Source organism: Orussus abietinus, unplaced genomic scaffold (assembly GCF_000612105.2).
Source record: "Orussus abietinus isolate OABI.00-Male unplaced genomic scaffold, Oabi_2.0 scaffold9, whole genome shotgun sequence".
In the NCBI taxonomy this organism is placed as follows: domain Eukaryota; kingdom Metazoa; phylum Arthropoda; class Insecta; order Hymenoptera; family Orussidae; genus Orussus; species Orussus abietinus.
This window is the reverse complement of record NW_019396004.1, coordinates 1,744,846-1,759,356: the sequence shown is the minus strand read 5'-3', so window position 1 is coordinate 1,759,356 and position 14,511 is coordinate 1,744,846. Positions and strand designations below refer to the sequence as shown.

At 51.7% G+C, this 14,511-nt stretch overlaps 1 protein-coding gene across 1 annotated transcript in view; it reads left to right on the top strand.

Annotated features, from left to right (window-relative positions):
• Positions 1-14,511, top strand: part of LOC105700766 (5-hydroxytryptamine receptor) — a 48,256-nt gene that overhangs the window by 31,179 nt on the left and 2,566 nt on the right. The window contains exons 2-6 of the mRNA XM_023434338.1: positions 955-1,074; positions 1,288-1,411; positions 11,816-12,008; positions 13,510-13,633; positions 14,072-14,209. Coding sequence (XP_023290106.1) covers positions 955-1,074; positions 1,288-1,411; positions 11,816-12,008; positions 13,510-13,633; positions 14,072-14,209 — 699 coding nt within the window. The remainder of the gene's footprint in view (positions 1-954; positions 1,075-1,287; positions 1,412-11,815; positions 12,009-13,509; positions 13,634-14,071; positions 14,210-14,511) is intronic.

Below are 14,511 nucleotides of genomic sequence, written 5' to 3'. Positions count from 1 at the left end.
TCGCGCAACCCTTTCGCGAGGAAACGAATCGCCTAATTGCGTGCGATACGCCCCCCTCGATCTACCCCTAGAAAATTTATCTCATCCCTCCCGCTATCGCTGGCACGTCCCTCGACGTCCGAGGGGGGTTATTGCCTCGCAACAAAGGGAGAAACAGAAAGGGTAGAAAGTGCAAAACCCAAAAAGACACTTACAAGGGGGATGGTGAAAATGCACTGCCCCTCGCCACGCTCCACCCCCATTTCTCGAGGAATTCGTGTAAAGCGTTCATTTCGAAAACTCTTCCCCGCCGATGGGGTGGAAAATTGCGGAACCTCGAGGGGTTTAACGAGAAAAGATCGGCGTTAATTATTAAAACCGTTAAAAGGGAGGAAAAACGTTGGCGGCCGTTTTTCGACGGGCCATCGGCGGGCGTTTTATCGGATTAACGGGTAGACGGGGGGAGGGGGGTGGTGGAAAGACACTTTCCCCGCAATTTCCCGACAGAAAGTGTCCATCTGAAAATTAACGCTTGCTCCGACAATGCCGAGAAGTCGGGGGGTGGGTGGGAGGAACGACGATGGTCCATAATCGCGGGAATAGCTTCCCTCACAATAGGGGGTTGTATGAAACCCCCCGACTCAGCCAAAGGCTCATCCCGGCCGACACAAAGAGCTGTTCACCCCCAGAAAATCCCTAAACAAAAACCCTTTGTTGGGCGCGCCAACTTTCACCCCCGCGGGGAGAGGGTGGGAGGGAAACCACCCCCAAGACGCTGATTTCTCGCTTTTTCGAGGCGATCGCCACCAATACCGCCGATTATTAATTTCTCTAGGCGACTTGGCCTCCGCGAAAGAGCGAAAAGAGGATGGAAAATCCTACCGTCTCTCGTATCCCAACTGAGAAACTTTTTATACGGAATACCTGACATCGGTAAAATGGTCATTAACTCCCCTCTTTCTTGATCCTTTCCAGGGAACGTCTTCGTGATCGCCGCCATCTTGCTGGAACGAAATTTGCAGAGCGTCGCGAATTACTTGATCCTGTCCTTGGCCGTCGCCGATTTGCTGGTCGCCTGCCTCGTCATGCCCTTGGGTAAGTGTAATTGCAAGTCAGGTTGCTTAATTTCATTAACTTGTCCTCCGGAGATTTCAACGACAATTCTGGGAGCTTGACGGTGAACGGATGCGGGAATTTTCCTGGTCGGCCTCGAGTTCGGGCTCGCCGTAAATGCTCCAATCGGCATTATCGGCCGGGTTAACGATAAGTGCGCAAATGGCGGATGCTTCAGTAGGGCATTGTTGGCAGGAGCCGTGTACGATGTGTCCCACGAATGGGCTCTTGGTCCGGAATTGTGCGACATGTGGACCAGCAGCGACGTCCTCTGCTGCACGGCGTCCATCTTGCATCTCGTGGCCATCGCCCTGGACAGGTGAGCGTTAATTTATTCGCTCCCCTCCCGGTCATCCTGGAAATCTCACCGCCAGATCCACCGGGCCAATTAATCCTAATATTCTTCCCATCCCCCCGAATGACCCGTCCCATTCCTTCTCGCCATTTTCCGCGACGCCCTTGCCGAGACGCCGCGCTTGCGGGACATCGAGAAGAGAGATCACCGGTAACCGTTCCTCCACAGGGAACGCGGGAAGCTCTGAATTTTGTCCCTGGCTAATGAGGACGTTTCCGGTGGGGAGCCCGATTTCCCCCGTTATTTATCTCCCCCTAAATATTAATAAGCCCGGACCGCGCCGCGAAAGAAATATGTGCCGGCGTGGCCGCGGAGATAGCGCCCGCTCTTCTCCCACTTTTTTCCCCCGGTTTCGCGGTAGTTACGAGGTAGCTTTTCCCACTTTCCGGACCTCCTCGTTTTGCCCGCTCGCCGGGAAATTAACGCTCCCGGACCGCCGTGCAAAGGCTTACAACTAATTAACGGAAGAGAGCCGGTTCGCGTCCCCGACGCTCGAGCGCGGAAAAAGTTTGAGGTTATGAAGCGGCCCCTCGAAGTGGACCCGTCTCGAAATTCATTTCCGATCTCGTCGGACTAATTTCGCGAAAATGCCGAGTCAACTCACCGCTCGTCGGGGAAAAAAAAAAACAGAACCGTGGAAGCGAAAAATAAAGAAATAAAGGGGAAAAAAAGGAGAAAAATAAAAAGATGCGAGAAGCCCGACCATTAATCATGCTCTTGCGCGAAGCCAGGTAGGATCGTTAAAGTTGAGAGCCCCTTTCGGGTCGAAAAATGGCGAGGGAGGAGCAAAATTGCACCGACAGCTAATTACCGAGTCGACCCGAGTTTGTCGGCCAGAACCGATTAATGACTCGCGGTTTGATTTCGTTTCCCGAATGCGCACTTGCTCGGAAGGTAAGGCCGAGGTAAAGCGTGCATTACCGCTGGAAATACACCCCCCGGTGGCCGGAAAAATCCTCCATTGTTTCCCAATTTTTCCTTTTCCTCGGCGAGTGTACTCGAGGCTCTTGGAGGGTGGAAAAAAGCTTTTTCGCGTCCGGCTTTTCCAAGTGCCCACCGCAGCTCCCCTCGAATTAATAATTCCCGAATACCACCCCCGCCGAGGAATTCCAAAATGGTCGCCCAACTTCAGGGCCTTCCTCAAGGTACTCGAAGTACTTAGCCCTGCGCCCGAGAACTCCGCAACTTGGGTTTCTCCCCTGTCCAAGTAGCGTGAGAGACGCTCCCCATGGGGGAATGTCGAGGGGGTTGAGGTTCGGAGTACCCAAAGGTCTCGATCCACCCCCGACCTTCGAACCACCATGGACTCGGAAACCATAAGAGCCCCATCGAACTCCTCCCAGAAACTCCAAGTTCGATTCCTCCCGATTATTCCCAGCATCCTGTAGGATGTGGGGTATCTGGGGTAGCATCCCTTAAATCGAAGACCAGGCTTCTCCAGTCCATAAAGGAAATACCGACGGAATACCGCGACCAGGTACCAGAAGGGGTGGAATTAACATTTTCGGGCATTAAGCGAAGGGGTTGGGATTAAAGACCCGGGATTAAGGGATATATCCTGCAATGGGGTGGAGGGTGGAAACCCTTGGTCTTATCGATCCCGCCTACTTCCGCCTATCGCGCTTTTCCTATCTGCCGGGGGTGTGATTAATCACCCCTTTTGGGCAAAACCTCCCCCATGGAAATTAACATTCGTTTTATTTCTCCGGGGGGTAGAGAACTCCGATAGGGGCACGCTCGATTATCACCCCCATGGAACGCTTCTCTGTGATCATGGATACGTTTCCAAGGGATGCACCTACCGGTCGGAAATCAGTTTCACGAGTGAGCGATAACACATCTGTGGGTCCTGATAACCAGCGGAATTTTCCCTGTGCTTAGGGGGTAGGAAAATTCCCTTCCGAGAGACTGTTCAATTTTTAGGGGCTTTCGGGGGTTTTCCTTTCCAATTTGGCGAGAGGAAATTCGGAAATAATTCACCGCTTTTATGGGGAGGTTCGTACAGTGCGTTCGTATTATCAGCGGTGGGAAAGTGATAAAGAAGCGGACGTCCACGTGGACTTTCATCGGCCAGATCCGAGAGCTTTAATCCCGCCCCCGGCTCGTGGAAAATCAACGGGGGTGTATTTTTCATCCCCCGGCGCAAATAAATGCGATATAAGGAATCCTGTTTGCCCGGACCGCAATAATTTCTGAACCGCCGCGGAACCCCCGCGACCCTTCCATCCCTTGCGGAGAATCAACAGCTTCTCGGGGGTGGCTCCGGGGAAGCAACCCCTACGGTCCCACCGAGGACAATTTCCCGGCCAGCAATTCCACTCGGCAAACCCCTAGAAATGTCCCACCACCCTCGGCTGATCGCATTTCCGTCACCGTAATCGCGGCTCGCGTTATCACCGGCAGAAAAGAGGGTGAAACACCCCTCAGGTGTCTCGGAGGTGGACGTATCTCCAGCCACACATTCCTCTAACAATAAGGAATAAAAAAAGTCACCCCGTTAAAATCTTCCCCGAATTTCTCCAAACAAATTAACCGACGCCACATTCGCGCGTCCTTATCATCCCTCCACCTTTATTTTCTCCTCTCGGCGAATTTCATTTATTCCCCGATTTATCCCCGCGCGAAAAAAAAATATCAATTTAATCCAGCAAACCACCTACCCCTCCGCCGGCTGAAAAATTCACTTTTAATTGAAACATCACGGCTGTCAAAACTCGAAATCGCAACTCCGTTCCCCTATTTAGGCGCTTATCCTTCGTGGGAATAATTTCTGGGAGAGCGAAATAAGCCGATTCATTTCTCCTCCTCGCGTGGGAGGCAAATTCTCAGACTTAATCTCAACTAGTACTACCAGCTCGGCTGACTTCAGCCCTTACTTCGGGTTGATACGAGCCCTTTAACCCTTTGTCTGGAGTGCCTCCTCGTTTTCTTTGGCGCGGCCGCTTCCCCACTTTGCAGATTTCCCGTTTTCCCCGCTTTATTTGCTCCTCAGGGCGATATTGTTCATTAAATTCCGCGGAATCAGATTTCATCAGGGAGAAGGACGAAGCGAGGTAGAGAATCGCAACGTGCCTTTGAAATTCCTGCCCCCCCGTCGCCCTCTCTCCACCCCCAGAACTAAGTGAATTAAAAAATATTTATTATTTGCCCCGGATGCGCATAAACCCTGTTAATGCCACCGTTTCGCGTTTTCTTCCACCCCCTCCGTCCAACTCGCTTTGTCCGCCCAAACCCCGAGTACCTCCACTCAGGCTTAATTTAATAAAATCTAATGATCTTAAAAATTACCCCCGGCTTCCCACCCCCTTCTCTTCTCTCTTCTCCGGCTGCTTCCTTAATGTTACAGAATTTAAAAAAAAATCGCACTCTTCCTTCTAAAAGGAAAAGCGGAGAGGAATTCACGGAAGTCGGTGCGACCCTTCAGGATCTCCATCTCCAGGCACTTGGCCCCCTCAGTTCCACCCTGTTTGTCGTGGGGCAAACAACCCCCGAGAAAGCGTCCGATTTTCACCAGGCCGTTTAAAGACGACGCGAGCTTAATTTCGCTTAAATATTCATTAGGCACCCCTGAGATGTCTGCGCAGGGGCTTTCACCCCCTTAGAAGGGGGGCACGAAATATAAGTTCCCGAGGGGTGGCATTTAGTAGATGCTTCGACCGTGTTATATATATATATTTAAGACCACGGCATAATGTCGCGCTTCGCCGTTGTTCCACGTGAGAAGGAACGATATGGTTGTTACCGCGGGAACTATGTAAAATTTCCATTATCTTATGCAAATTTCCCTTCCGCCTTGACGGCGAGCGCCCTTGTCGCTCCCCTTTTCGATACCCACCCCCTCGACGGGGGTGGAAACTTTACGTCTCCCGATTCCTAATGAAAAATCCATCCCCATGGTCGGAATTCATGACGAGTCGCGTGTTCCTCCTCCGCCGCCATTTTCTCCCTCGAAAATGGGAAAAAACCCTTGAAAGGGTGAATTTTCCAAAATCTCATTTCCAGGTGATAGGACAAAATGGATGCGCTTTTTCATATCAGGGACTTTTGGACCGGCCCCGAATTCCCAGAATGGAAGATCGCAGGGGATGTTTCCAGGGGTGGGATCGATTTTTTCCGAGATGCCCCAGCGAGGATCCACCCCCGTTTCTTCTTAACGGCGAAGCACACGTCTCATTCCTTTGAAAGCTTTCTCGCCCCCTTTCTTTCCCATGCCCCCTCGTGCTCCCCTCGGAACTTCATCGTCCCATCCATCAACCCCCGATGGCTCCACGAATATCCGATCGCCGAACTCGATCCGCGAAAATCGGTCCAAAGAGACCCCTTCGAGGGGTGCAAGCAACCCCTTCGACGTCCCAGCCGTGAATTACTGTTTTATGTATTTATCGGGTCGAGCAAAATTTCGGGAAATTCTTCGGCATGAGTTATGAATCGTATCATTAGTTGAGAGCCACCCTTGGGGGTGGAAAGGGGCGGTTTTTGAAACTTGGAATTTTTCCATCGAGGCGGAACGAATTTTCGTGATACCTCGAGACAGGACGGGGGTGGGATTTTCTAAAGTTGGAATCCTTTCCTCGGAAGCGTGCCAAATTTTCGGATGATTTTCGACCCCGGCGAAGATCCGTCCACCGGGGCTGCGTTTCCGGGGATTTCATTCGTTCGGGGGTGATAGTACAATCTGTCGCCTTTGGGATGGACTGACAGGAAATTCCACCCCCCTCGGGGCGAATCTCCCGGTATTTCGAATTTTCGTTCCCGATATTCATGAGAGTGTAACGAATGCTTCCACGCGGGGGAGTTCTGATAACCACCCCCTGATGCCCCCTGATAACAGATTCGCGACCCGCGAAATCGAACCTCCCCACTTTCCCTAATATCGAAATGGGGGGGTGGAAAAGTATCCCCTTCTACAGAATATACAGGAATTAAAATGAAAAATAAAAATCCTCTCCGAGGTTCAGAATTTCCAGACGCGGGGAATTTTGCATATTCAAGGGGAGTGTCACGTGGCATCTCCCTTGGCACACGACGAGGTAACGCCCTTAATGGAATTTCCCCCGGGGGGTGGTTTCCGCCGGTTTACTTTACAAGCCCGCAAAATAACCCCAAACCTGCCAGTAATTACGCGGCCACTTTTTGAAGTGTGAAAAGAAGCGTCGGAAAACCCGAATAAATAAAATGCGCTCAAAAGCGACCCCGTCTTATATTTGGTTAAGGGTTGAAGCGCCGGCAAGCTCGCGAGAAGTTCTCCCACCGCAACCCCAAACTTCCGGAGTTTCGAATTCCGGCGGAATTTCGGGACGTACGGAATCAGGAGTTTTCCGGAATACAGCTTTGCACCCCCTTAAATATGGACGGGGCGAGCTAATAACTCTGATAATGTTACAAATTTCCCGGAGGGGTAGTTTTCTTCCCATGGATTTCCGCCGTATTGCAAACGAGAGCCAACTTCAGGGATGCTGCAGAACCATCCCTTGCATAACCGCGATCCATGAATATAATAATAATTAGAACATCGTAATTAAAATTAATATTCCAATTTCCACCCCATCGGCATCGAGGTTAATAGGGGGGTGCCGCTCGTCTCTTCTCGGGTATTTCAACCCCGGAGCTCGGTACTTCTCGATTTTTTAAGCCTGGGGTGCGCAGTCTATCCGGTTATAAAAAGTCACCCCGGCATTCGAACTCGCCCCAGTTAAGATATCTTTAACGAGTCGAGGGGTTGGAAAGATTCGCCGGAGGAGCCCTAGAAGCTTCCGCCACATTATGTGAGGGCGGAGTTGCTCCCCGCGATATAGGGGATGATTAATGGACCGAGGGAATTTTTCAAATTAAAGACTCCGCTCGCGGTAGTTGCAAAAGTTTATTACCGAGTGGCGTGCAGGGAAGGGGTGCCCCTGGAGGGGATTGAAGAGTCGTGGAAGGCAACCCTTGTCAAGACCCCCTGGTGTCCTCTCTCTCCCTCTCAGTTGGGTTTACGGCCCCCTGTCTCGGTCCCTCCCCCTCCACCCCGTGACAAGCTTTCCCTTCCCGGCGAAAGCTCGAGCTTTCTCCCTCCCCTCCGGATCGGGAAAGAAAGAAACGCCATCTTGGGAGTACCGCGATTTCCACCCCCTTTGTTTCTCCCAACTTTTTACCCGACTTTTCCCTTGCCAGAGGAAAAGCTCGCTCGCGGGACATCCGACGTTATCAACGGCGATCCAGTTTTCGCGATAACTAAATCCAATCATATAGAGATCATCAGATAAAGATAAATTATTATCATATTATATCTCACTTGAAAACTAAATGGGGAAGCCCAAAGCTCTCCAGAGGTTACCCGATTTCGGGAAAGGAAGCGATCGCGGATAAGGAGCTCTTTTTCTTTTACAGCCGGCCTTTTTGACCAGCCGGCAGTCTCCGCCGTAAATCTCGCGATTTGCATGACAAAATACTTTCTACGTCGAGGAGCGCGTCATTTGCATGACAAAACACTTTGGGCGTAGTCGCAGTTAAAATCCGCGGAGTAAAAGGGGGACTTTTTGCATAATTCCACGTATCCCTAACGCCCTGATGATCCCCCTAATTTTTACGAGGGGCTCCTAAGTCATTTGTTAAACATTCATCTGGGAGATAAGTCAGATCGAAGTCCGGGAAATTTCCCCTGTAAAGGTAGGGAAATGAAAATCCCGAAGTTCCGGGATATCTGGAAGGTCTGATAAGCGGACGTCGAAGGAAGAGCTGAATTTTTATGGAAAAGAGGGCTTGAAAGGGGGTAAATCGCGCTTTCTTTTTCCCCGAGTCGAAAGAGGACGTTTCGAGGGTCTGTTCTCCAGACATTACACCCCATGACGATGATAAGCTTTCCCTCCTTCCCCCATAAAGCTCTCCGAGCTTCCCCCTACGTGTAGTTACGCCTTTACGCCCCTCTCGTATCGGAGGAGCGAAGGAGGGGAGGGGAAAAACGGAGGGAGGAAAAAAAGATAAAAAAACGACGAAGAAACGCCATCTTGGGGACACGACGATCCCTATGCTCGGTTTCCCCGGCGTTTCCCTCGTTTTCCCGTTTTCCCAGAGGGTGCACTCCTCCTGCCGTTGCAAAGTGCAACTGCAGCATAGTGCAGCGTTAAGGGTGAGCGCCCCATTGAAGCCTCCCCGGTTAAACAGCCTCGTAATTACGCCCGTGGAGTGGCGCATTTGTCCGCGAAACAAAAAAAGGAGAAACTGGGCGACGTTATTCCCCCATAATTGAAAAATGAAACCGAGAGGAACGAAGAAGGGGACGTAATTCGCCGAACAATGGGAGGGCCCGACCTTTTTCAGACGTTTTCAGACAGTTTCACCAGGAAGTCGGGGCGCCGGATGTCCGGGGGAACCGCGAAACTCAAAGTGAAGGAATAAGCGGAAGTCGAATTAGCCGGGTTGGCCAGTGATAAGGGACCGCCGGTGATAAGCTGCGACCAGTTCGGAGAGACGCACCCTCCCGGAATCCGCCAACCCTGGAGAAACTGGGTCGGCTTAATTCACTTACTTAATTAACCATTGCGCCGTCGACTCCGGTTCCCGCCCACCCACCACCCACCTTAGACTCGGGAGATATGACGAGGCCCAGCCCCGAACGAGAAAGTTTTCCCCTATGAATTGCACCTTCCCGACTCCGGAAAAATGCAGAAAAATTCAGGAAGTATCCAGGATCATCCCTCTAACGATCGACATAAGCGTGGGAGGTTTGAAACAATTATTGGCGGGGGTGAAAAATAATCTCCGAGCCCCCTGACATGAGGGATTCGAGCTAGTAGTAGAAGTCGGCGCATAGGTCAGACGGCTTGCTCTCCCCGTAGGGCGCTCGGAAAGTTTTTCCCCCCTTTCCTTCTCCCTTATAGGGGTCGCGGAAGGTGCACAGTCGGCCCGGAAGTTCGCCGAGATGCACAAAGGGCGGGAAGTGTACGGAACGACGGAAGTGCAGACTAGGCTCGCCGCAAGGGTTGCGGGTTGCAGAAGGGGCGCAACCCTCGCGAAGTTGGGGCCGAGGTCGCGGCGGGATTCACTTAAGTTGCCGAAAGTTACGCGGAAGAGTAATAAGTAGTCCCGCAGAGGCGCAAGAATAATGAATAAGTGGACGGGAGGGTGGAGAACCGAGGAGTCGGCTCGGAGGGCCGTCGCCGGGGGGTGGTTCTTTTTTTCGATTTTTACCGGCCAATCTCACCACCGCCGTCCTAATTAGTCGGATCCGAGGCTTTTCGCGGCATCCGGTGTAACTCCATGGGATTGGCCTGCACACATAAATCCCAGAACGGCCGTAAACACGGTCCAAGGGTCCCGAAGGGGATGGCGGTAACAAGGGGAGGGAACAAGGCGAAAAGGTCAATCGGAGGGGGTTTACCTACGGGGGTGATATTCTTACCCTGTACCCCGATTACCGGAATCGAGGGCTTAGGGCCTCCTAGAAAAGAAAATCCCCTCATCTCCCCCGCCTACCTCCTCCCCCCAAAAAAAGAAAAAGAAAACTAACCAAAAAACAGGGAACAAGAATTTAAAAAAAAAAAATGGAAAATAAACCACGTTTACGCTTGACTCTATCCCTGGTCGTAAAATCCCCTCAGGAAGTGGCTCCTCCGTGAATACGCTACGCTTCATCGGAAATCGATTTTTTAAAAATACTCGTAGCCGAGGAAAAAAATTAAAAATAATTACTAAAGGAAGGTGCACCCGTCGGGTTTACAAGGCCCTTTACGTCGAATCAAGAAGCGATGTCCTAGAGGTCCTGGAAATTCTTCCAGGTCGATTCCCGCGCCGCGGCCGCATCGCCTCTTCTCGCGGGTAAATGTTTCGAGCGGAAATTGCACGGCTGCCCGAGTGGCCCCGAATGGCGTGCTCGGGGCGAAAAACGGCCCTTCTTTCTACGCAAGGTTGGCGGTAAACGTTACCCTTACACTGTTATAAACTTTAGGCCCCGTCGTAGGGAAATAAAGATGTCGCCTGCCTTTGTCGCCCTCGCGACTCCGACTGCTCCGAGCAGCGCGTTCCGTAATGCAAACTCGCCCCCTCGTAACGAAGACACGCTCGCCGGGCTTCGAAATTACAATTTGCCCTCCATTACTCCCTATTTACACGTCCTTCCAGGCACACAATTCCGCAAATGCACTTCCCCAAATCCTAGAGCCGATCCCCCGCCCAGGGAATGCAATTCCCATTTCGCGTGGAATTATGGAAAGTCCCGTCGAGTCCTACGATCGAAATGAGCCGTCCGATCGGTCGCGAGATTTCATCCCCCAATTCGTAGGTTATGGACAAAAGAAAGGGTAAGAATGATATTCCCGAGGATTAAAGTGGCCTCTCGAGGGGGTAAGCGGCAAATCGAACGTCTCCGTCGCGGGGAGTTGAAACGCAGGGTCGGGGGCGTTTAATCAGCCCGAAACGGAAGAACAATGGGCCGAGTGGTCCAGAGTGGAGGATGCTGTTCGAGATCGAAAGATCGCCGAGGGGTTGAAGCCTCGAGCGAATGCAATCAAACGGCCTGGCCAGCCCTAAAAGCCGCCCCAAAGGCCTTCGCCCCTGGGGGGTGCTTTCTTCCAGACAGGTCCCTCCACCTTTTCCTTCTCCCTTCTTCTCCCCGACACGTCGAGGTCCTCCGCTACAAGTGACACGATAGCCCACCCCTAAAAAGCCACCCTTAAGAGAAATACCCCCGCGTCCTGGAAATTAAGTGAAAAGTTGGAAATGAAGAAATCGTCGGTCGGATTATCGGATAAAGTGGAGGCGCGCGGAATCGACCCTCCTTTTCCTTTCTTTTCTACCCCCGCGTAATTAATACGATTAGGGGAAGGAAAGCGGGAACCGGCGAGAGGGTACACGGGAGTTAATCCCGAGGGATTGTTTCGAGATTCCCCGGCCTCGCGGCAGCGAATCTCCCCCGGGAGAGTCCGCGGGATTTGCGGGGATTCCGGGAGGTGTTTTTCGGCGCTCCCTGTTTTTTCGGCTCTGTCCTTTTGTTTTGCCCCACCCTCGGGACCCCCTGTCGATCCGAGGCCTCGAATTAGTGCACTCCTGGATTATTCAAAGGCGAGGCAGCTCGCCTTCCCTCAGGAGCGCCGTCCGATCGTGCTCAATGGGGATCCACCTGGAAACGGATCGGCAGGACGCAATTAAGCCGACTGGGATGTCCCGTACCTGCCCCAAATTATACAAGGGGTGAAATTGCCGACATGGGGTGAGATGCCGGAAATTTGGGATCCCGGAAAATGGCGAGCGGAAGAAACCTGATTTTTCAGTCCCTTAATCACAATTTATACCCTAATATTAATTTATCGAAGATTTAAGTGGCGAAAATTGGGGTGAATTTTTAATCCGTTTCTTTTGTTGGAAAGGGGTAAACTGCGAATATGATTACAGGTACTGGGCCGTCACCAATATCGACTACATCCACCAGAGAACCGGAAGAAGAATCGGAGTGATGATAGCCGTGGTGTGGCTGGTCGCATTTCTGGTGTGTATCGCCCCCCTCCTGGGGTGGAAGGACCCCCACTGGGAAAGAAGAGTGATTCTAGAAAAGTCCTGCCGTGTCAGCCAGGACATCGGGTACCAGGTAAATCAAGAATCACCCCTGAGACCGCAGAAATACCGAAATCCCCCAAAAAGCCCCGAATTCCGAGGGTCAGTTCGACAATCACTTTCCACCCCTTTAAAGGCTCCCCAGGGTATCCGCTATTTAATCACTCGGCAAGGAGTGATAACGGAATTCAAAAATGTGATAACAATCCCGCGGGTGCGACATTGTTGGTTTGGTTCGATTGAGGTCGAGCCTCCCCCAAAACCCACCCCTGGGAGTGATCGACAAACCCGACTGCCCGAAAATCCCATAAAGCGATGAGACTCGACCAAACGCGTTATCACATTATCAGTGGGTCTTCGAATTAATTTTTCCACTGAGCGAGTCGGCAAATCGGGCCAACCACCCCCAAAATTAACCGACCCCCCGGACATGTCGTCGTGAAACCCGATTACCCGAAATTCGATAGGCCCGTTGAGACTCATCGAAATGCGTTATCACTTTATCAGCCGAAACCCAAGGGTTAATTTTTTCATAGAGAGAGAATTGCCGATTAATTCTCACACCCCCGAATTAAACCCCACCCCGTCCCGGGTCCCCGTTTATGTCATTAATTATGCGTTTCCACATCCTTGTCCGGGGAAATATTTACACAGCACGCCATCCCCTGCCTCGGTGCGCACACCCCTAGATTTACGCAATTACCCTCACAAACCCCGAAGCACCCCAGCTCCGTATGAAATTTCAATTTCAATTTCGCCACTCGAAAGTTACGTCGACCGAGGGAAGGGGTTGAAGTAGAATGGGAGCGAAAAAGTGGGACAGGGGAAAAGGGGGGTGGCAATTAGCAGGGGTAATTGATAGCACGTGGCATCCGGGTGTATCCCGATATGAATTGGCCCTAAATTATCATAATTGAGGGGTAATCGCCGACTAATAGCACCCCCACACCATAAATTAACTGTGGAGTTACCGTAAAAATTCCTGGATTTCCTTTTTCCTCCAATTTCCCCGTAACCACCCCTCCCCGATAAATCGAGGAGTAACACGAAGGGGTGGAAAATGCGGCGCGACCGGTGCATTATTTTTCCCTCCCCCCAGGAGCTTCTCAAAAATTTCCGAAAATGGCTCCTTCGAGACCCGCGATTTTTCCACCCCTTTTCCGGGGTTATCGCGGAAGGTCCCTCGTAATCCCGCGTAATCTGGCCGTAATCTGGCATAATCGGGCATAATCCACTGGCCAGCCTCGAAAGTCTCGACCAGGAGGTGGCTTAAGGGGGTGGCGTCGCTAAGGGATGTCGTGCTGACCACGCCCGGCATTTACATCCCCCGCGGTTGACTTACGACTTAATACCCTTATAAACAGGCGGGGATAATCGTGAATTATGAAGCCCCATAACTCGGCCCGAATTCTCCCGCGATAGCGATTTGTTACCACCGGAGGCTGCCCCGGAAAATCCATCCCCAGGGGTGGGCCTTATTATCAATTTCCAAGGGGAGACATTCTTTTATCAGACCGATCGGGGATCCTTTTCAGATATTCGCGACCGTGTCCTCCTTCTATCTGCCGCTCTTCGTCATCCTCGTCCTGTACTGGAGGATATTCCAGACAGCAAGGAAGCGCATCCGAAGGAGGGTTGGTCAGCCAGGGGGTGCGCCAGGTAAGGACTTACCTGGCCCTTCTTTTTTCCTCGTCAATTTCACCCCCTGCCACACGGTGTAAAGAACTTGGTCAACGGGGTGCCGGGGGGGTGACTACCCCTTGTAACTGCCCCTTGCAACTATCCCTTACTCAGGATCACGGAAACCTCCCCAAAGTGGCCGTCGGCCGTTTCCACCCCTAAAGCGGTCAAGTTGGGATTCATGGATCCGTCTTTCGACCTCCCTTGGGGGTAGTTTAGGCCCTGGCTGCTTCAACAGGTTACTTGTACCCCATGCTAGGGGTGGTTCGCAGGCAAATGACTCCGTAAAAAATTCAACCCGACCGCACTTTCCTCGTAACTTCCCTCGCCGGGGCACGAGAAGGGAGCACCGCGCGCATGTTTAATGCATTAATTAGGTTAAGAAAAAAAATATTTATTTATGCGTGCTTTCAGGAGCAACAAAGACCATGGGTTGCCCTAGGCCGATAGGAACCAGCCACGCTGTCGGCGGAGCTTTGGCGCAAGCCCAAGCTTCCGGCGGAATCGCCGCAGCGGTCGTCGCCGTCATCGGGAGGCCTTTACCTACGATTTCCGGTGAGCGGATTCGTATAAAGGAACAAAAAAAAATAGGAAACATTAAATGAAGATCTAAATAACGGTAGAAAAAATTCGGCAGCACCCTTTGTGCCCCCTGAAGCTCCCTAAAAAATGAAAACCGCTTGTCTTCGTGGATAAGTAGAAAATCCTCTCACCCTCAGACGGGAATTTTTCAGCGAAGGGCTACATTTGACAAGGATTTTAATCGCGATTATTCTCACTCGAGATGATAACTAAATCTCCATTAAACTCCAGACGATCGTTTCGGCCTCGAAATTCCCGGCTAAAGTTCCCGGAGT